The sequence below is a fragment of the Aspergillus eucalypticola genome (assembly GCF_003184535.1).
Source record: "Aspergillus eucalypticola CBS 122712 chromosome Unknown BO83scaffold_3, whole genome shotgun sequence".
Lineage (NCBI taxonomy): Eukaryota > Fungi > Ascomycota > Eurotiomycetes > Eurotiales > Aspergillaceae > Aspergillus > Aspergillus eucalypticola.
In genome coordinates, this window is record NW_020290277.1 from 1400266 (window position 1) to 1421149 (window position 20884).

Genomic DNA, 20884 nt, shown 5'->3' on the forward strand with positions numbered 1-20884 from the left:
CTTCCCACAGTATAATATTCAATTACTTAGTACGAACGCCCTCTACTGATATATTGAACATATAGCTGGAAAACAATCAAAAATGACATTCCAATCTGGTATCTACAAATCTGTCTGTATATAGGCATATATACTGGTATCTATTTTTACTCCTCGCTAGGCTTAACATCATACTCCACGTCCGTCCGAATGATATACTTTGCTCCCTTCCTCACTCCCGTGCCCTCATGCAATAATGCCCCGTTCGCCTCTCCGTGTGGGAAAATGGCAACGGCTCCCATGACAGGGCGCACGGGGTATGCATTTAGCGTCCCTTCCCTCGCGGCCGGCATGAAAAAAGTTGTCTCACCGCCCTCGAACTCATCATTGAGATAGAGGAGGAAGGTATACATGGAGCTCTGCTTCTTATCCTCCGGCGAGGCATCATACACATATGTATCATCGGGAAGGATACCCGACGGCGGCCAAGCGCCGTCAATGTGACACCGGTATTCGGCACCAGGGACGTATCGGTATACCCGGAAACGACGGTTGATACCGCGAACGAGACGACCGTTGATAGATTGCGGGACATACTTGGATATACGTGCCCAAAGCATGTCGTGAAAGGTGGTGTCGATCACCCAGTAGAAGTTGTGGGCGAGGATGCTCATGTCGCCGTCTTCGCGCATGGGGACGTCGGGCAGGAAGTTAACGGATTCGCCGGCAGCGATAATGGCTTTGCATTCTGACGGGGTGAGGACGTTCAAGGCCAGTCCGAGGCCTGGGACTGCGGGGTGGGGATGGTATGTGATCGACGGGCTAACGGGGTCCAGCGGGACGGCGTTGGGAAGGGTAGTATAGAGGATAGCGGGGTGATGGTTCGGAGGTTTGCGGAGGGGGCCAGGCGTCGTTTCGATGATACGAATGGCAGCGGGGTCTTTCGGAGCTTCATTCAAGATCGATTTATCGAGAACGGAGGCATATACTTGGAGGGGTGTGGTATTGGGACGCAGGTCCCAGATAGACTGGAAGGCGATGGGATCCGTAGAGTCGACTGCATTCGATCTGAGATCGATGGGAGTGCTGACACGTAGGATGGCATCCAGAACGCCGAGGAGTTCCAGGTCCTGAGGGGTGCGCTCAAGGGAGGCCTTCTCGCGGGCTTCGGGTTGGGTGGAGAGGCCGCTGACGACGTCGAGATCTCGTACCCAGCGACACAAGGCTCCGATTTTGGGTTGTTCACCCCGGATTCTCATCTCGGCAAGCAGGATCTTTGCTTCCAGGTATCGTTTGTCGGCCAGGGCGCCGGTAATTCGTGCGGTCAGGTTCGCGCCCTCTACCGAACGGTTAATTGCCACTATTAATTAGAGACAGTGTAACAGCAGCATACCGGCATTGTTAACGCCCGTCGTACAGGCCTGGCGGAACTCGTAGACCGCCACCCGGAGATCCTTGCATGCTTTCGATTTGGTCAGACTGGGGTACTGAGTCAAGGTCGTGAGCGTCTCAACGGTAATTTCGAGGTCCTCGTCGGGGACGACGGTGCTGAGGTTTTTCGGCTCTCGACTGGCGCCATCGGGAGGGGGAGTGAGGACCGTGGATGCAGCCTTGGGGACCTTTTGCGGGAGATCGGCTTGGGTGTTGCGCTTGCGCTTGGCAGCTTTTGACTTGGCCATCGTTATCGGTGATGCTGATGGCCAGCTGGGGGAACAATGGCTGCTGATAGCTGACGGATAACCGGTGGGGATGCGGATTTCCCACAACTATTTTTGCGGCAAGTCGAGAACCCGATTATTAAGCCTGGCCGACCCGCCGTGAATTCTGGCACTGGCACTGGCATTGGCACTACTAATGACATGCAGGAAGTGGGCAATCCAGCAAGAATTACAGTTATATCCAGGGCTTTCGGAGACGACCAGAAGGGATAGGCTACTGTGAAAAAAACAAGGGGCATCACCGCTCTACAGTCACGAGTGCTATGGTTTCAGAACTGGGGTTGATTCACAATGCCAGGAAGTGTTGCCTGGCGAAAAGGTCTGGACGACACCTTCTATCCCAATGTCTATTCCTGAAATAGAGAAAGCACCGTGCTCTGCTGCTCCGTCCGGGATATAAGGTAGTCCCCGGAAACGGTCGCAGCAGCCAGTCCACCGGATAGAACACGCAAAGTCTCTGGGGGGTGCCGAATTCAAGTAGGTAGAGGAAATTGAATTTTTCGTTTTTCATTCATCAGAATACATCATGTTTTATAGATATATCCCGACTGTAGGCAAGATCCCATATTGTTCGCGTCTTCCGGAACTCCCGCGTTATCACTGCCATTTGCCAGATATGAACTAAACCTCACAAAAATCCCCCGATTTAAGCGGACTTGGCCTTAACGGCCTCACGACCCTTGCCAACACGCTCAAGGATGGCCTCACGGTCCTTGTCGAGGTGGAGCTTCTTGATGACGACCTTGGAGGGGTGGAGGGGGATGGGGACGCTCTGGCCGTTGCTCTTGTCGCGGCTGATGCGCTCGACGTGGATGGCCCACTTCAGGCGGTAGACGCTGGTGACCTTGCCCTCACGGCCCTTGTTGCTGCCACGGACGACCATGACCTTATTCACAGTTTAGCGAGTGGATTAGATGTCGGGTTAGAATCAGCCTTGGCTCACCTCGTCGTCCTTGCGGATGGGCATGGAGCGGACCTATCAAACGACTTGCGTTAGAACCATTTCTCCCAGCGTTGTTTCGTCATGCCTGATATCTCGGATTGGATGCTTGTCGATTGGATCTGGTTGTTGTATCTTCCTGCCAAATCCCCAACTCGCTGGCCTGATCCAGCTTGTCCCCGACCGGAAAGAAAGAGACCATGCCAAAACCATCTCCGCACACACACAAAATCCCAGGGGCTGCAAAAAAACAGGAATCACATCGGTCTGATCGAACGTACATTGTACTTGGCGCGGAGCTCGCTCGAGAGAGGAGCAGAGAGGATAACGCGGCGCTCGCTGGAGGGGGCGTTGAAGTGGGCGGCGCGCGACTTGCGGCGAGAAGAGGCGAGACCTGAAATCATCACGAAGTTCAAATTAGTATGGATGGGATTGGCGAGATCGAGAAAAATCGACAGAACAGGACGACGCACTGGAGTTCCTGACAGCCATTGTGAATATGCCACCTAAAGGTCGTGGGAGAACTCGGACGGGTGTCGTGAGGGTCGTCGGAAAGGTCGTCAGGAAGAGTCTTACTGCTTTGCTGGATCTGTTTCGTTTGTGGCCGAAAATTCGGGCTGTGCGTCACATGACCCCCCGCTTCGCCTAGCGGCCAGGTTCAGCGTTGTGATTGGCTAGTGTGGGTTTCCGCCCGCAGCCATCCTCGATGCTGACTGGAGCCCGGCTCGATTGCTCCTTAATTCAGAGGGTACAGTAGGAGTAGTAGTAGTAAGTAGTATTGATTATTGCAGATGGTACTAGTACTGAGATAATTGATGGAACGGCTAAGATTAGTTACTATCTATACCACACTTTACATGGATTATAGTATCTGGATTTTCGAGTAGTATATTATCATTGTAACTGATTGTATGACCTTCCAAATAGTTATAATTACTTATTGTATGCTGTTGTATCCATTTCTTTGCACTTATGCAGGGGCATTTAAAGGTGCTCCCCACGGAAGAAACTGGCTATACTCTCTACCCGATTAGGACAGGTAATAGGGCTGCCCCGGAGTTTGTATATCCCTCTGCAACGGCCCCCTACAAAGCATATGTAATAGAACCTAGCGAATTTGGAGTTTATTTTACCTTCAAAAACGTAGTACTCTGGATTATTCTCATGAAAAGAAAGCCTGGAACCTGCTTCATGATTGATATCACGATCTCGAGGCTTTGACCGTAGAACTATATATAATGGGTCCTACTTTACAAATTGACTTTAATCACCCATTTCACTCATCACCCATCAATCAGTTCATCACCATTGATCTTCACGTCCCCGCCTTAGCGACACTAGCACTGCCACTCGTCATTCTCCCAGTAAATATCCTCAATTAATCGTTTTGAATCCCAGTGAGAAGACTCATCGAATCCCTCATGATCACCTCACACGAGGCTACGATAAGATATGACAAGATCGTTGAGCACGTGATTCCGCGCTCCATTACTTCGTATTCTAATGCTCACAATACTTATACTCGAGTGGAAGATATTAAGTGCGATAAGACATCGTCATCGTATACTTTCCATATCGACAACTCCACCATGCCAGTCGGCTTTGTATGCAACACCTAAATCGGTTAGTGGCATTCGTTATCGGCCTGCGCCTTATCTACCCCTAGATTACCCGAGTAGTATGAGAACACCATTAAGCAGACGAAATGTCACGCTGAACTGAAGAGCAAAACAGTATTATTATCATTACTAGTTACTATCATCATATATCATCATAACAAGATAACCACCAAAGCAAACCCGAACCCATGATCTAGAGAAGATATCGATCGCTCCAAGTCTAACCAACCACCATTCTACTTCGCCGTGAACCTACTCCTCGCCCTCAGCGTCGCCCCAAACCGATAAAGCGCAAACATTCCCGCAATGCAACCCACTGTCAACCCGGCCAGCAGACTAATTCCAGGTCCAACCCCTAGATTGACATACAGGGGACGCGCAAAGAGCACCGCACCACAAGCCAGCGCACTGCGCATGAGATCATTCCCTGCAAACAGACTCGCCGCGTACTGCGGGTACGTCATGGGGATGTAGATGAAGATGCACTGAATCACCACGTAGATGCCGATCGTGTAGATCAGGATACCGATCACCGAGACGATCCAGTGCACCGAGGTGCGGGAAGTCCATCCAAAGAGGAATAGTCCGATGGGCGGCAGGAAGCAGGCGAAGAGGGCGGGGATGAGGCGTCGTTCGGGGGATTGGAGACCCTGGGTTCGAATCTCGGGCTCGAAGATCTTGTTCAGGTAGATGAAGTAGGCGGGGACGGCGATGGCGAGGGCCACTGCAATGCTGAGGAAGACGAGGCCCATCTGGCCGAGGTTGAAGTGGTACATCTCGATGTAGACGATGGGGAAGACTTCGAAGAAGGAGTAGTAGATGCCGTAGATGAGACTGGTATAGATGTTGACGAAAAAGATCGCGGGGTCGAGGACCACGATTTGCAGGGGCCTGTAGAGTGCTTCCATGGCCACTGCGGTGAAGGTGAGCTTCTTCTGGTTGATTTCCGACTGGGAGAGGAGTTTGTCGTTGCCGGTCAGTCGGCGGAGGCGTCGCGCGCGCTGGAGGAGGATGGCGTCGGGGAAGGTCTCGGGGAGAAAAAAGAACATCACCACTAGGATTGGTGAGGACATCCAGACCGTCTCCCACAGTGACCAGCGCCAGCCCTCGACGGGGACACTGAAGCCGGAGATGACGGGTCCCAGGGCAGGGCCCAGAGTGGCAAAGGCAGCCCATGCGGAGAGACCGTATGGTAGCTTTAGGAGACTGAATACATCGCCGATACTGGCACCACCGGTCGCAAGGCATGGGCTGCCGAAGAAACCTTGAAGAAATCGGAGGACGAGGAGACCTCCGAATGTGTTGACCACCGCAGCACCAATGCTGAAAAGGATGAACAGGAGGAAGGTGATGATGTATGGAGGGTTGCGTCCGACACTGGGGATCTCGCTAAGCGGGGAGAAGATCATCGGGCCAATGCCGTACCCAAGAACGTACAAAGCCAAGCCTAACGATGCAGCTGTCGAAGAGACTCCGAACCGTTCTTGAATCTGAGTCGCGCTGGGGGTGTAAATGGACGAGCCCATGTAGACGACCAAGGTGTAGAGATAGATCTGAGAGACGACGACTAGCTTCTTGGTAGTGGTCCAGTTCTGGGGATTCTCGGGATCGCGCGTGGTATACCAATCAACCAGGATTGTACCATCTGCGGTCTTGGTAGGTGCGATAGGTCGGCTAGGAGCCTTCTGCAGTGCTTCTGTTTGCGTGGCAGCTGTATAGATACGTGCCAAGTCCGTTTGGGTCTGGACCTTTTCCACGTCCGCCATCGAAGGCACGCGGGTCAGTTCAGTTGTGTCCAGGGTATCTCCGTCTGGAGATTCGGATCGAGAGGGTTTCTCTGTTGTATCTTCGCGTTGTTCATCCTCCGCGTCGGATTCGGGCTTCGGGGACGGCTCGCCATCCCCTTCATGAACGAACAGTGTCGGGGAGGCGGCTCTGTCGGCGTAGCAATGAGGGCATTGGAAGTCCGGACGTTCCTCAGGGTGCAGTAGAACTTTATTTTTGGTTATCCAGCGCAGCAGTTGGCCGGCTGTACTGTTGCGGATGAGGCCTTCCATTGGTCAGAAGACTGTGTGCTTTTCTTTCTACTGAGTAGATGAGAGATAGAGGAGCTTGACTGATGCGAGAATGCATATTCCATGAGCGCCACCTTCGTGGATTTATACCTATCGTGAAGCTATGCTAGGATATTCGTTCGAATTATTCAGCGTTTGGACAAAGGCACCTTCTGCTTCCATGGACGAAGGAAGCGGCCATTATTCAGCCACCAGGTGTCGTGCTGCATTGGTGGTGATTGCGATAAGATGTCGACGATTACTGATCAGAGACGAAGCCACGCCATCATCGACAGCTCTAGATACGAGAAGATGCAACATGAGCTGGACTCGTGTTTTCCATCGCATTCGGTTGGCTGGCTTGGTAAGCGTATCTTAGAGTTTTAGCAGCCCATGGAAATCACGTCAACCCTAGTAGCGTGGGAAAAAAGCATTGGCAATCTGACTCAACAGCTGACAATTAGATGTCAACCGTGCACCAAGCGCAGAGAATGATCTGTGCAGTTTTCGGGCATTAATAATGACCTGTCAATTTTAGATTTCGCAAGATTACCGCGAGGAAAAGCTCGGGGATCTGTTATGTCAACACGCATACTCGGGTGGAGAGCCTCCCATCTCCACTGACTGGACTACTCAAATAACTTATCTTTTCGGAAGGATCCCCACACGGCGCATGGGAATTTGAGGCTCATCTCCTACAGCAGTAGTGAGCAAGACCGATTTGACGTGTCGCGGCTACACAGGCTAGATGATCACCGCTTATCAGCCTCATCCTTTCTATCCCAAAGGTAATTCCGACATCAAAGGCCTGAGCAAAACTTCAATCGATTGCCCTCTGTCAAGCATCTTACGGAATTGCTTCTCTCGAGCGTCGCATGATGAAGGCGACAATTTCTGTAAATTGGTGGACCGGACATGGTCTAATCCTCTTGTGACGGTCGCTGTGGCTGAATAATGGCTAGGTGGATGTTTATAACTAGGAATGAGAATTTGTATGAAACTAAAGTCAAACCGGGCAATTCACTGTCGAGATCATTCAGCTCATATTAAGTCCACTTCGTCGGACAGAATCGGCGGGCCATTCATCCGTGTCAGCCTAAGGCAAGATGATTAATGTCGCTGCTGGCCAATCAGAGCCATGGAATGTGGCCGAACCGCCGATCCACTCGGGGTGATTCTACCCGTGGATCAGATTGAGCTTCACCGTGACTTGTATAAGCCCGAGTTGAGTGAGCATTGCTCTCTTAATCATCACCATCATCACCATCATGAACAATCTGTATGTATCGGAGACTTTTCTGCACTCCACTTACCATGCGTGATGTACAGAATATGGCCGTAGGTATTTATTACCTTGCGACCACTGCCCACCATCATGTTTGGCTCAAGCGAATTCATCCCATCTTCTGCCTTGCTGCAACCTGGATTCCAAGCACTCGTGGAGCACTATGGCAACTTTGCGTCAGTATAACAGTCTCCGAGACGCCGTGAGGGCAGACATTGCCAGGATTCACTCTTATTCCGACAGCTCCTCGGGCATATCGACCCCCGAAGAGAAGGCATCTGCTCTTCTCCCTGGTGTGCAAATCTCCCGTCCAGACGAGCAAGATGGCTCTGTTACCTTTTTGGTTGGCTGGAAAGAAGGTGATCTTAACAGTCCTCAAAACTGGAGCCGCCCCAAGAAATGGTTTTGCACGGTAGCAACCTGTCTAATCGCCTTGGCCATCACCATACCCGGTACCATAGACGCCCCAGTTTCTGATGCCTTTAATGAACACTATGGCGTGGGCGCAATTGCGGGGTCCATGAACACCGGTAAGCCGACCTTACGAACGTCTAAAAATGCCAGGCTGATTGTGTTCCCGAACAGGTATGTATCTACTAGGTGTGGGCTTTGGCTCGCTGTTTGTCGGTCCTATTTCGGAAACCTTTGGCCGAAATTTTGTCTACTTCACCAATCTGGCCCTTTTCATGCTGTTCGTCATGGGAAAGGCACTGGCTCCTAATTACGGAGCTGCTATTGCCTTTCGCTTTCTAACCGGTTTCTTTGGTGCCGCCCCGATGACCGTTGCGGGTGGCACGGTGGGTGATCTTTGGAGCCCTCTCGAGCTCACGTTTAGCCTACCATTTGTAACTTTGGCGTCGTACTCTGGGCCTATCCTTGGCCCTATAATTGGAGCTTATATTCCAAAATCCGCATTCATCTGGGTTGACTGGATCTCACTCATCATCGCCGGAGCAGTCCTCATATTCGTGGCCATATTCCAGCCAGAAACCTACGGCCCGTTGCTACTGCAATGGAGAGCCAAACATCTTCGAGATGAGACAGGAGATTGTCGCTACCAGGTCGATGAGTATGCATCTGCCAGCTCTCTCGGTCGTCGTCTTCTTGTCAATGTCTACCGTCCATTTCAGATGACTTACACGGAGCCAATCATCCTGGTTTTCTCCTTCTACCTGGTCCTCTTATACATTGTATTGTTCACCTTTCTGAACGGGTTCCCCTTCATCTTCTCCGACACTTACGGAATCTCCACCTCCCTCACATACGTCATCTTCGTGTCCATGCTTGCGGGAGACGCCGTTGCCCTCGTGCTTATACCGATCCTCTATCGTTGGACCAAGCAGGCGGCGGCTAAGGCTGCAGCCGAAGGAAAATCCCTACAGGCGGAGGTATCGCTTTATTGGGCAATGGTTGGGGGCTCGATTCTGATGCCAATCTCCCTGTTCTGGATGGGATGGACCTGCTATGTAAGTCGTCACTGGCTCGTTCTGCGAAACCCCAACATTACTGACAGCGGAACACAGCCCGGTGTCAGCATCTGGTCACCAATTCTTAGCACGTTCGTTTTCGGCTACTCTCTTGTCACCATCTTCACTGCGACGTACCTCTACATCTGTTTCGTGTACACAACCTATGCCGGTTCCGCCCTCGCCTTCGTTTCGTTCAGCCGATACGTTATCTCGGGCGCGTTACTACCCGCATCCGTGCCGATGTACCAACATATGACTCCACACTGGGTGCTCACCATGGTGGGTATCTTGGCTACCATCATGGCTCCTGTGCCATTCTTACTCTACCGCTATGGCTTCCGGATTCGGGCCATGAGCAAACACGTCCAGAACAAGGCTTAAGCTACTGGCGCGATGGTGTTACAGATGACCAGCACCCAGTGTGAGGTGCCGCTAGACATAGAGTATATGGTATAATGAATAGAACCTGTCTTTATGAGCTTTTCTATTCTTTTATGGATCTGAAACTTAACTGTAGCAGATCTGTGGCCTATGCTGAATGGTGCTTTTATGCGATACATCCTAATAATAATGACGAATGATAGACGCCTTTTCTTCCTTTCTAAGAACTCAGCCTCACAATACAGGACTGACTAGCCACTACTTCGAAGCCTTGGACTACTTCGAAGCCCGCTTATCTGTCTCACATTGAAAATAGATGCCTGATATTCAAGGCGCTAGCGTCATCCACTAGCGCCTGGGCACGCCGCCCTCCTTTGCGCTTTCTCACTCTCTCACTTATTGAATCTCACTGTCTTTCCTAATGTCTCCCATTGCCTTGATTTGTTACCCTACGTGATTGCTGACTCTCTTGCGCAGTGAGAAGCAACGCTTTGTGGAGCGCGTTGCAGCCGGTCAATGGCCCCGACTGACCGCAGTACAGCTGCGGAGTCGAGCGACACCAGGGACAATTCCCCGCAGCACGACACCTATGCCGCTCCCTACGGTCGCTCCTGCGTAGACTGCTCACAGGCCAAGTGCAAGTGCATCTACTCCAAAGCCAGCGAGAAATGTCAGAGGTGCGTATGTTGCTTACCTGTTTAGTTGCCACCATAACCAAATTCATAGATGCCAACGCCTGGACAAGGAATGCCGCCAGCCTGCTACTACCCGTCGCTCGACCAAACGAAGATCAGCCGTATCTAAGAATATATCGAAGACGAACCGGCTGGAGAATAAGATAGAGGATCTGGTTGCGCTGCTCCGAGCTGGCGTACACCCCGGAAATGCTTCTACAACTTTACTCAGAGAGCTGGCGCAATTACCCGAAAACCAGAAGTCCGCCAGCAGTAATGCCGCGTCGCCACCAGGCCGATCTGACATCTCCATGAGCAGCTCGGGGCTCAACTCAATTGATACTCGTCGTACAAATGACACAGAGTCGACGCCAGAAGCTAGCCTGTCGGACGGCGGAGGCTCGTTATCCACCGGCGCATCGGCCGAGCATGTCATGGAGCCGACAGGCATCCAGGCAGAGGAATATTTTACTATATTCCTCACTAAGATGCTACCGTACTTTCCCTGCCTGTATGTCCCATCAGGCACTACTGCAGAGAAACTTCGTCGTGATAAACCATTTACCTGGCTTTGTATCATGGCTATCGCGTCCAAAAGCAGCGCACAACGTCGCACTCTCTTTGATCACATCAAACACACGGTAGCGCAGAGATTGGTGCATGAATATTCATGCCGTGAACTTGATATGCTACAAGGGCTCTTGTTATATCTTGGATGGTATGTAGTCAGTCATCACGGGCACTGCCTGTCGGCTGACATGCGGTGTCAAGGTCCAATCAGCAAGTCTACAACAAAGCCAATATCTATGTATTTGCACAGTTGGCGACGGGGATTGTATACGAAATGGGTCTCTTCAATCCAGAGGCGAAGGGGAAGCACATGCTGCTGTGCGTTCATCCAGAGCCACACGAAAACCGTACAGCACCCCGGCGCCAGGTTATGGAGGAGCGCAGGGCTGTTCTGGGGTGCTTTCTACTGACATCGACGTAATGACTCCCCATGACCCCGTCTAATCCACAATAAATGATGTACTAACCTCATTCAGTATCGCGACCTTCCTTCAGCAGAGTGACTCTTTGCGTTGGACACCTCACTTGGAGGACTGTCTTCGCCTTCTTGAAGAGCAGCAAGAGTGTGCCAATGATGGTATTCTTGTGCAGCAAGTTCGACTTCAATTAGTCACGGACGGACTAAATCTGGGTAGCAGGTATGGAGGTTCATCAGGCGTTGAGTCGATGCGACCGTCGCCTTCCGTTTATCTCCGCCCAATGCAGACACAGCTGCAGTCACGCCTCCAGGAGATTATGAGAAGACACGGCTCTCACTCCAAGGGATATAGTCAGTGTTCAAGAATACATACACTACATCCTGCTTCTATTACTCATATTGGCTAGAAATCGTTCTTTTGCATCATTACAATACTTCGTTGAGTCTCTACGAGTCTGCACTCCCGAACGGTGCCATTTCATCAACTGTTAATGTGACGTACGAGCACCTCGACTACCTGTACGGTTGTCTTGACGCCACAAAGTCATGGTTCGACGTCTTTTTGAGCATACCGCCTGGGGAATACATTGGTTTCCCATTCGCCGTATTTGCTCAAATGGTCCAAAATCTGGCAACTCTCTTCCAGCTCTCAACTCTGGAGAGTCCGCTTTGGGATACGGCCAATGTTCGACGAACGGCCGATATCTTGAAGATTTTGGACACCATCGTCAGTCACATGAGTCTAGTCTCGACCATTTATGGCCTGGATGGAGGTCCTGAAGCGGATATCTTCTCTACAATAGCTCAGACATATCATGCTGTCCGCGTGGGGTGGGAAACGAGGCTAAATACTGATCCTATAGGGTCATCTCTGGTCGATCCAGTCCCACCAATCCTTTATCAGACTCTTCCCAATACCCAGCCTATATCGTCGGATGCTTTGCCACTGATGGGGGATAATGACTGGTTAACAGATATGCTGAACACCATGAACCAAAATGAGAGTGGATGAGTCAGGCCAAACAGAAATTGCATTCTCTACAGAGGGGCTACTGCTCGAATTTGCGGTCACTGAAGTTATGTACACTAAGGTTCTTCCACTGCCTATGACCTGCACATATATTGGTCACCACCGGCAAGCCCGAACGCGCCAAGATTAAAGATTGCACGATTGCTAAGATTGCGACGATTACAAAGCCCTATTATGACTCGTTGGTTCATTATCCCCTAAGTACAATATTGTACGGGGTAGCACGGATGACAACCCATATGCACTTGCTAAGCAACCAAAATCACCCTAACCAGCCATTCTCTGCATCGCCTGGCCTCTGATTGTATTCAGTCTTCCCCGCAACGCTGCCTCTAAGGCGGGACCAACCGGATTTTCTTCCTCATATATGAGCTCATCGGGGTGACAGTATCGGTCAGCAAAACTCCCCACCAGCGTTTGTACCCTGTCCAATTCATTCAGCACCACTTGAAGCACTATCCGTCTAGAATCATCCTTTCTCGGTTCAAAGCCCCCTATTTTGATTGAATCCAATATTAGAAGTGGATTTGTCGAATCTGAGCCAATGTACTTGCTGTCTTCAACGATCAGGTCATACCAACCAAGGATCTTGATTATAACTTCGGCCACCAACGTGGAGAGAAAAGGATCCACGGAGCAGTCACACTCTAGTACCACAGTAAGGTTGTCAACTGCGTCATTGCTGATTTTTAAGGCTGTGTCAAGGTTGGCCGATCGAGGTGCAGTCAGATGTCGATTACAAAACTCAAGCGGAAGGATTAGTGATCTGAGTGTGTCCAGGATCAAGCTGGTGCAGGAAGGAGGTTCCCTGGAGGAGTTACTTGGGCCAGGAAGAGTTGCGGACAAGGGTTGTTGCGAGGGTGAAGTGACACCAAGTGTTGAGTCCATCGGATAGTCAGACTGCGCAGGCCGTAGCGTGAAAATTGGTTGAGGTGTAGTGATGTCAAATGGAAGGTTAAGCTCGTGGTCCAAGAACTGCCAGTCCTCCAGATGTTGACCGCCAGGAGAAGTGAGAGTTGACGTAGATGTGATTGTATTCCCTGAGGGACAGTCGAGATAGCTGTCTGATATCAATTCAGGATCGCAGAGCGTAGAGAATACGTTCGGGTCTAGAATAGGGTCTGGCGAGCAGGGTGGATCCACAGGAGGAATGCTAGGTGATCGATGAGAGAGTCGTGGCCGTCCTTTTGGTCGAGCAAGTCCGTAAGTGCAAGCTTGATTCCTCATCACACAACGTTCACATCGAGGATGTTGCTTTCCACAGCGCAACTTGGACTTGGCACAAGCGTCGCAGCTGTTACGGGTCTTTCGGCTGCTTGTAGTGTTGGAGTTGTCGTCAGACAGACTGGAACTTGTGGATGGAGGTGAGAGGTGAAGCATCTTAATTTTGGTAACTTTTATTCACTTCAATGCTAAGGTGTTATCGCTTTTACCTTACTGCCAGACTGTACCCATAGCAGGGTACTTATGTCCCTCCCGTCTTGCCAACGGTTGCACAAATTGAATCGGACTTGATATCTATGTGAGAGTAAATCCGATGATAACATGATACAATAACTAAGTAAGCGCGCCCTCAGGAGAAGAAATCCAATGATTAGTCCAATTCGTATGTTCAAGGCTGCGCCAAGAACCAACCCCGGGCGGACATCGTCTACATTTGAAGCTACTGTGGACGTTGGGAATCCCCCGGAATCCCGATCGAATCCCGGCGGTCAGGGGGTTTTGGCACTGTTGACCGCTTTGTCAGGTGGTTTGGAGGACTGTATGTTCACGTGATTATAAACAATATCGGTATTGTCTCACGGTTATGTGACGATGTGACGATGAAATGATAATATTAATGTCTTTTTATTATTCTAAAACTATAGGGGCTATATGTACATGCAAAGTGAAGAAATATTCTGTCTGGTCTATAGTATACGGATCAATAATCTAGCGTTTCATGCAAGCAGTTGACAGTGGTCCACATGGTGTACACATATCAAATTACTAAGTAGAAAAACAATGTACAGAAATACTTCAAATACAGAATGATCTTACCACAATCCCAAGTCTAGACAGCCTGCAGAACGGCCATCCCCAACACTCCCGGGACCAACAACGCCCTCCCCAGCTCTGATAGACCCGTGGGCACCACACCTCCACCACTCGACGTCGCCGTTGTAAATGTCAAAGTGGCAGCGGCCGTTCCCGTTGAAGCTGCAGGAGTATACGCCGTAACACTGGCCGGCCAATCCCCGACAGCACTCGGCAACGCCGTTCCAGTGCCAATTTCCACTACCTCATCTTCACCCTCGTCCTGATCATCATCATCCTTCAGTGTCGCCACCCCAACAAATTGATTATTATAATCCACGGCGACATACATCCTTCTCACAAAGGGAACACCCAGCTCCGCATGGGTCTTGTAATCCGACTCCTGGGCCTGGATACCGAACTTGCACAGTCCGTCACGTGTCCACGGGACGAAGAGCTCATCCCAACCCACAGAGAAGGTCATGTTTCCAATAACTAGGGAGAAAGTATGGAATTCGCTTTCCTGGCGGGAGCAGGGAAGGACGCCGTAAAATCTTGAACTGGAAATTACGCCGTCGGTGGTTATGTTTAGGTCGTTGTAAAGGGATTGGACGGTTGAGTTGGGGAGGTAGGTGATTAGTTCGTCGGTTCTGAGCATTATGGGGGTGGAGGAGGGGATGGGGTAGGTTGAATTGTCGTTGGTGTTGGTGAGTAGTTGGAGGGAGTCGGCTTCGAGAGTGACGAAGGGGTTGTTGGTAATGGTGTGATCAGCGAAGGAGAAGGCTTGTAGTGGCCCGTTGAATTTGGAGGTGTTGATGCCTCCGAAGATAATGCTGGGGGTGGTGGTGTTGCCGTTGTCCCCGATTAGGCTGAAGGAGGGTGAGGTGGTCAGGCCGCGGTCAACGAGGATGTAGGGGAAGCTGGTGTTGACGGATGAGAGGCCGAGGGAGCTGTCTGCTTGAGTCTTAATGGATGGGCTAATGGTGAGTGGTGAGAAAGAATGGAGAAACTGACAGGAAATGTAGGACAAAAGGTACATGTCCAACGGGGCCTGGTCAGCTGCGTGGTCTCCAAGCGTTATGGTATCGGAGTAGGTGTAGTCGACGCCTGCATCGTGTCTCTGTGTGTAGGTGAGATGCTGATAAGTGGATGAATCGGTAGGTTTGTAGAAGCCGAATTCTGAGCAGAGTTCATCGTCAGAACAAGTGTAGTTCTCATCGAGGGTGTATGCGGGCTCGATCCTTGAGCGCGTAAGATCAAGCAGGAAACTTAGTGACTGCGGAGGTGTTCCGATCGAGGCGTTCATCCAGTAGCTGTCGCCCTGTTACTCATTAGGGCTGTTCGGTTGGCCATATAGATAGAAGTGGAGGGCTGACAGACATATATCACTAGGGGAGCTTCTGCTGTCTTAGAACTGTCTCGCTTGAAAACGTGAACATCCTCAAGGTTGTCAAAAGGAGATGGAACCGCGGTTGAATCATCTCGCTGGCTCAATAGGGCATTGCTGGAGGTTGACAATGCCAGGGCGATGACAAGGTGCGATGTAACTGACGGCATTTTGAAACAGCAAGACCAGACACATCTACTTTTCGACAGGTATCTGAGAGCAGAATGTTGACTGAAGTTTCTCATCGACGCAGGGTCTTGCTTTTATCAAGTGATGATAGAAATCGCATTTACGCCCAACTCAGGGAACCACGGGGCACTCTCCGCCGCCCGCTTGGCAGCCCCAAGGCCAAGGCCCGAAGGACGTGAAAGACGAATAACGAGCACCATATTCAGGCACGCAAAGGAACTATATTTCAGGGGTCCAGGCCATGCGAATCACAAGTGGGGTAGGTTTAACCTTTACTGGTAGAGGTTAGGGCTGCCGAGAGTCCGGCGAATCCCAAGTTTGATTGTAGGGAATCCGATTGGACGGAGGATTTAGCCAGAGTCTGAGGTTACATTGGGGCTCGTATTGAATCATGTTGTTCTACTTTATGCTGCACAGCTAGGTATAAGCGCTGTGTCATTAATGTCGGGTTCGTGGAATTGAATATTGCGGAAAAGCCTCAGCCGTTAAGGCTGAAACTGAATGTGGACAAATCATCCCAACTGGGTTAGAACACTATAACCGAGATCACCTGATATAAGCATTCCTCAGGCATCATCTGTCGGGCATCAGTTTTATCTTTGCTTCTGCTGCACTTGGGCGGCGCACTTCATTCCTCTAGAAATGCTTCTAAGAATCAAAGTCAGTTCTATGGGATAGGCTACTATGGCGATAAGGCGTGATGCATCCCATACCTGTACCGTCCACCTCATCCCGGATGACTAGGTTGACCTTGGTCAAGAAAATGAGGCTGAGCAGGGTGGCTTGTCTCGTGTTCATCGCTTAACGCCCGACTGGTGTGATGAGAAAACCTTCTGTTGGAGCGGGGCAGCAGGCGCTGATACCGTCAATCATCTTTCAGTAGGTGCTACTGCTAATCCTAATCCTACCCTAGGAGCCCCAAGTTAAGCTGCAATACCGAATATTCTTCCACCTCTATTCCAGATGCAGACCCAAACCAGACTTGTCCACACGTGGTTCTGCGGAAAAGGGCGGATTACATTGGAATCGAGAATACACCCATTGCCATCTTCCTGATCAATGCGTCTATCTGTTTGGACTGTAATCTGGTGTTGCAAGTCATTGAAGCTGTCAAGCCTGGTTGGGTCAAAAAGAACGCGTATCTCGGTCTAGTTGACTACCAGCGGGCGAAATCAGAGGACGACTGGTTTACTATAGTACCTCAATTTACCCTGCATCTGCAGCAGCCCGAAGGAAGGGAAGATGCTTTCTTGGACCAACCTACAACCTTCCATTTTCTCAAACGTGCTGCCACTGCACGTTACGAAGCGCAATTTTTCGATTGGCATGCCGGCAAGAGCCCCGAATATACGGGGAAATTTCTCGCTCAATCTCTTGAAGTGACGCATGATTCAGGCTCACCAGCAGCTTTTGAACGAGCTCGTCACTGGTTGTCATACTGTGACGAGCATGACGAAGCTTGTAAGCCCCCGAACCCTGATTACAAACCGCGGCGTCTTATCAATGTCGGCTCGTCGGATGGCACACACGAGCCATTCCTCTTCGAACCTGTCGAGCCGGTACGCTACGCATGCCTTAGCTACTGCTGGGGAAAGGATCTCCACCAAGTCTTGACTACAACGACCCATAACCTGGAGTCGCATTACCAAGCTATTGAACTCTCCACGTTACCACTCACCCTTCAAGATGCCATTACTGTCTGTCGAAGCCTTGAGATACCTAATTTATGGGTCGACTCTCTGTGCATCGTCCAAGATGATCGTATTTCCTGGTTACACGACGCATCTGTAATGCACGATATCTATCTAAACTCGTACCTTACCATCTCAGTCATGGAACCCAACTCATGCAAAATGGGTTTCCTCGGCAAACAGCGCTTCGGTGATCCTACCTGGCAACAACTCCTTTGCACTACCCGCCCCGACACCGCCCCTCCTTTGGATCTGTTAATACGCCCCGGAAAGTTCTACCCCAGATCATATCGAGACCGATCATCTCTCGACACAAGAGGATGGTGCCTACAAGAATCCGTCCTACCGAACCGCAGACTCTGCTACGATGGCAACGAAATGATCTGGGAGTGCCTCTGTCGCCAGCTCTGTGAATGCGGACACGCAGTGGCACCCCAAGTACCACGACACACGACGCTCGATTACGGCAAGCTCGGGGCTTCCATCAAAACCGAAATCCTGAAGACGAAAGTCCAATCCGAGAGACAAGGATATCCAGAGTGGCATCGATCTTCGCTGGGCTCACGGTTATGGCTTGAGCGTCACCAAGCACCATACCAGAGATGGAGAGATCTTGTCTCGGATTATTCCCACAGGTCACTCACTAAGAAGCATGACCGGTTACGAGCTATTTCTGGCCTGGCGAAAATGGTGGGGAATCATATGCGGCAAGGGTCCGAAGCAGCGGTTGAGTATCTGGCTGGTCTTTGGAAGAAAGAGCTTCCGTTTGATCTGTCGTGGGAGGTTGAGCCTCCTAATGAAGGTGCGGAGATACCGGAAAGCGGGACCGTGAATGCGAATGAAGCTGCATACTATATTCCGACCTGGTCGTGCATCTGTGGGAAGACCTGTCACCTATCGATTTGACCTTCCTTTGGAGATATGGAAATATGAGCCCGTGGCCGTTGATAAGTGCATCGTCGAGCGAATTCACTGTCAACATGAGCTACTGGAGGACCCTATGAGTGCTGTTACAGACGGTTCTATTGTTTTGACGAGCGCATTTGCGCCAGTAAAACTGATACGCCTCGAGAAACTACCAGAAATGCAGAAAGGGCAAGTGATTTATGAAGACGAAGTCCGACATGATACCTTCGTGCAGTGCTCAGATGGACACAAGGTAGGTGTGACCCTCGATAAGCCGGAGGTGCACAATCTAGACGAATCATATTACTGCCTCCGGTTATTTTCTTGGGTGTCTGAACAGAACCAGAGGTTGGGCCCGGAAACGTGGTTCCTCATATTAGTGCCATCGACGCACAAGCCAGGCGCTTTTGAGAGAAGGGGTGTTGGTCTGTGGGATAGATTGCTAGCAGGTAAGTATAGCAGGTCGTGTCCTATCTTTGAGGGGGGTGAAACTGCTACGGTGGAGATTGTTTAGAGGAGATTGATGCTTGGCTGGGCTTGGGTGGAGATATGGTAGATCTGTAACAGATGATCTACACTAGTTTGGCTTTCAGTTGTAGTAGTCGGCTGGTCTGTATGGTGGGCTCATTCTGGATATAGCAATGATGATTATGGTTGACAGTAGATGAATGAGAATACGAAATGCTACAGCCTAGTCTGCCTCTGGCGGGATACCTACAGGATCCATGTTGCATAATATCTCAAGGCAATCGGACATCACGTTAATAATCGTCATAAATCTGACTGCATCTTACTCATCCCCAACACCCATCACTTCATCGCACACCCCTCAAGCCAATACCAACGCCCCATCTCATCCATCACAACTAAATCAAGGCTCCAAAAGAGTCAACTTCTCCGGCTGCTGCAACAACAACAACGGCCCAGCAAGCACACTGTTCTCCGTCGGTGCCCCAGCCTCATCAGCAACAGCCAGAGCAATAATACCGGCCCCCTTATCAAACTCCCCCGGAACAACCGTCTCATTAGTTTTGATATCAAATGGCACACTAATATTCAGCACACCATGAAAGAACACCGCATAGTAATCCCCTCCCTCCGTAAACCCAGGATCATTACTAAACTCCAATTGAATCTTCGATCCGGGATGCCCAGTAGTAGTATTCGTCACAAAACCAATCTCCGGCAAATTCTGATTCGGGTACGGATACTCCGGGTTCTCAGAAGGACAACTCCCCGACACGACGAAGGAATTCGTCAACGCCAGGATCTGGTTCGCGTAAGGGTACACCGTATCCGCAGGTCCAGCGAAGGGACTCACATCCCAGATGTCAATGAGGGACCAGACGTTGTGACGGGTCTCGACCTCGGCAACGGCAACGAGTGCGGAGCTGGTATCAGTTGTGTTGGATTCACGGACGAGGCCAGTCAGGAAAGCCATGCTGTTGACTTCGATATAGACCTGAAGGGCGAGGAAGGTTTCCGGGTCGTTGTCGAAGCCGAAGCTGTAGTTGCAGGGGCCTGGTTTCAGGGATGTAGAGGAGATTTCATCTTGGAAGATGCGGATGTGGCCGGCTTCGTTGTCACGGATTTCGGCGATGCGGTCGTACGTGCTGTTTGGGTAGCCGAGGTCGCTGAAGGAGGAGGGGCTGAAGGCTTCCACGCCTTGTTGGTAGAAGGAGTAGATAATCCATTCGGCGCTGAGGAGGTTTTGAAATAGGAGGTCGTCGGGACCGGCGGGGCCGGAGGCTGTTGCTGGGATGACTCGGGTGTAGTTGGCTGGGATGGGCGTGGGCTTGCCGGTGTATGTTGCGAAGAGGGGAGATTCGCCGGGGACGGGGTTGGAGTCGAGATTGGAGGATCTGGCTTTAGGGAGGGCTAGAGATAGCCCTATGAAGGAGGCTAGGGAGAGGATATTGTGAAATAGCATCTTGATGTGAAGTTGAAGCTATCGGGTCTTCTGGGTATTCTCAGCTGAGCTTATGAACAAGAGATGAATGCTTCAGATGGGAAGTGTAGAATACAATTGAATGCTTGAGATGAGCAGTGATATTTATATCATGGTCTCTGCCCAACTCGTTGATCTTATATAACTTCAACTCGGACAAGTACTGACATCAGACGCATTGAAAGCGCTGTGCTGCGCCTCTCTGGGCCTCTGTGCCCGAACCATGACTCTCTGGCAGTGCATGTAATAGAATAAATGTGTTGCACGTAACTGTATCCCGATGCAGTCATACTTCCATGTCCGTCAGTTAGAAAGTCGATCAATATACAGATGAAGCTAGTCCTAATCTGGAAAGTGATTCGTAGGCACGACTAGAATTTCCCGATGCGGTAACGCGGGGTAGCCGGCAGCTCAGAAAGTCAAAGAAAACGAAGCCTTGCAACGTGAACTCAGCCCCACGTCAATTAGGCATCGCCCAGAATATTAGACAAAAGGGTCGCGCTCAGACAAGCAATTTGGTACGTAGCTTGGCATTAGACGAGAGCGGAGTTTTAACGTATCAAACGTAAAATGCTCCGGTCCGATGCTGCTGCCTTGTTCTTGTGGGGCC

At 50.7% G+C, this 20884-nt stretch overlaps 9 protein-coding genes across 9 annotated transcripts; 3 read left to right on the forward strand and 6 right to left on the reverse strand.

The window, feature by feature from the left end:
• Window positions 1-98: 98 nt before the first annotated feature.
• On the reverse strand, window positions 99-1715 carry BO83DRAFT_353759 (prolyl hydroxylase family protein). The gene is made up of 2 exons (XM_025529066.1): window positions 1373-1715; window positions 99-1318 (listed from the first exon to the last, which is right to left on the reverse strand). The coding sequence occupies exons 1-2, from the start codon at window positions 1656-1658 to the stop codon at window positions 147-149; spliced, it is 1458 nt and encodes a 485-aa protein (XP_025392422.1). The 5' UTR covers window positions 1659-1715; the 3' UTR covers window positions 99-146.
• A 251-nt stretch (window positions 1716-1966) lies between these two features.
• BO83DRAFT_375132 (60S ribosomal protein uL24) lies at window positions 1967-3135 on the reverse strand. The gene is made up of 4 exons (XM_025530387.1): window positions 3111-3135; window positions 2919-3031; window positions 2641-2673; window positions 1967-2583 (listed from the first exon to the last, which is right to left on the reverse strand). The coding sequence occupies exons 1-4, from the start codon at window positions 3127-3129 to the stop codon at window positions 2344-2346; spliced, it is 405 nt and encodes a 134-aa protein (XP_025392423.1). The 5' UTR covers window positions 3130-3135; the 3' UTR covers window positions 1967-2343.
• A 1221-nt stretch (window positions 3136-4356) lies between these two features.
• On the reverse strand, window positions 4357-6686 carry BO83DRAFT_135120 (MFS transporter). Its single transcript, XM_025526128.1, has one exon. The coding sequence runs from the start codon at window positions 6311-6313 to the stop codon at window positions 4493-4495; it is 1821 nt and encodes a 606-aa protein (XP_025392424.1). The 5' UTR covers window positions 6314-6686; the 3' UTR covers window positions 4357-4492.
• Window positions 6687-7539: 853 nt separating this feature from the next.
• Window positions 7540-9535, forward strand: BO83DRAFT_414247 (MFS general substrate transporter). Its single transcript, XM_025534550.1, has 3 exons — window positions 7540-8125; window positions 8181-9061; window positions 9119-9535. Exons 1-3 carry the CDS (start codon window positions 7759-7761, stop codon window positions 9443-9445), a joined length of 1575 nt encoding a protein of 524 aa, XP_025392425.1. The 5' UTR covers window positions 7540-7758; the 3' UTR covers window positions 9446-9535.
• Window positions 9536-9703: 168 nt separating this feature from the next.
• On the forward strand, window positions 9704-12262 carry BO83DRAFT_135124 (uncharacterized protein). Its single transcript, XM_025526129.1, has 5 exons — window positions 9704-10122; window positions 10172-10837; window positions 10891-11106; window positions 11166-11458; window positions 11515-12262. The coding sequence occupies exons 1-5, from the start codon at window positions 9962-9964 to the stop codon at window positions 12117-12119; spliced, it is 1941 nt and encodes a 646-aa protein (XP_025392426.1). The 5' UTR covers window positions 9704-9961; the 3' UTR covers window positions 12120-12262.
• On the reverse strand, window positions 12262-13751 carry BO83DRAFT_135144 (uncharacterized protein). The gene has a single exon (XM_025526130.1). It carries the CDS (start codon window positions 13515-13517, stop codon window positions 12405-12407), a length of 1113 nt encoding a protein of 370 aa, XP_025392427.1. The 5' UTR covers window positions 13518-13751; the 3' UTR covers window positions 12262-12404.
• Window positions 13752-14190: 439 nt separating this feature from the next.
• Window positions 14191-15744, reverse strand: BO83DRAFT_434344 (acid protease; the record flags this gene model as incomplete). Its single annotated transcript, XM_025535785.1, has 3 exons — window positions 15534-15744; window positions 15191-15474; window positions 14191-15130 (listed from the first exon to the last, which is right to left on the reverse strand). The coding sequence occupies exons 1-3, from the start codon at window positions 15708-15710 to the stop codon at window positions 14191-14193; spliced, it is 1401 nt and encodes a 466-aa protein (XP_025392428.1). The 5' UTR covers window positions 15711-15744.
• A 640-nt stretch (window positions 15745-16384) lies between these two features.
• On the forward strand, window positions 16385-18840 carry BO83DRAFT_405569 (HET domain-containing protein; the record flags this gene model as incomplete). The annotated part of the gene is made up of 3 exons (XM_025533814.1): window positions 16385-16444; window positions 16693-18248; window positions 18340-18840. The coding sequence occupies exons 1-3, from the start codon at window positions 16414-16416 to the stop codon at window positions 18838-18840; spliced, it is 2088 nt and encodes a 695-aa protein (XP_025392429.1). The 5' UTR covers window positions 16385-16413.
• Window positions 18841-19147: 307 nt separating this feature from the next.
• BO83DRAFT_454801 (uncharacterized protein) lies at window positions 19148-20424 on the reverse strand. Its single transcript, XM_025537002.1, has one exon. It carries the CDS (start codon window positions 20254-20256, stop codon window positions 19198-19200), a length of 1059 nt encoding a protein of 352 aa, XP_025392430.1. The 5' UTR covers window positions 20257-20424; the 3' UTR covers window positions 19148-19197.
• Window positions 20425-20884: the final 460 nt, after the last annotated feature.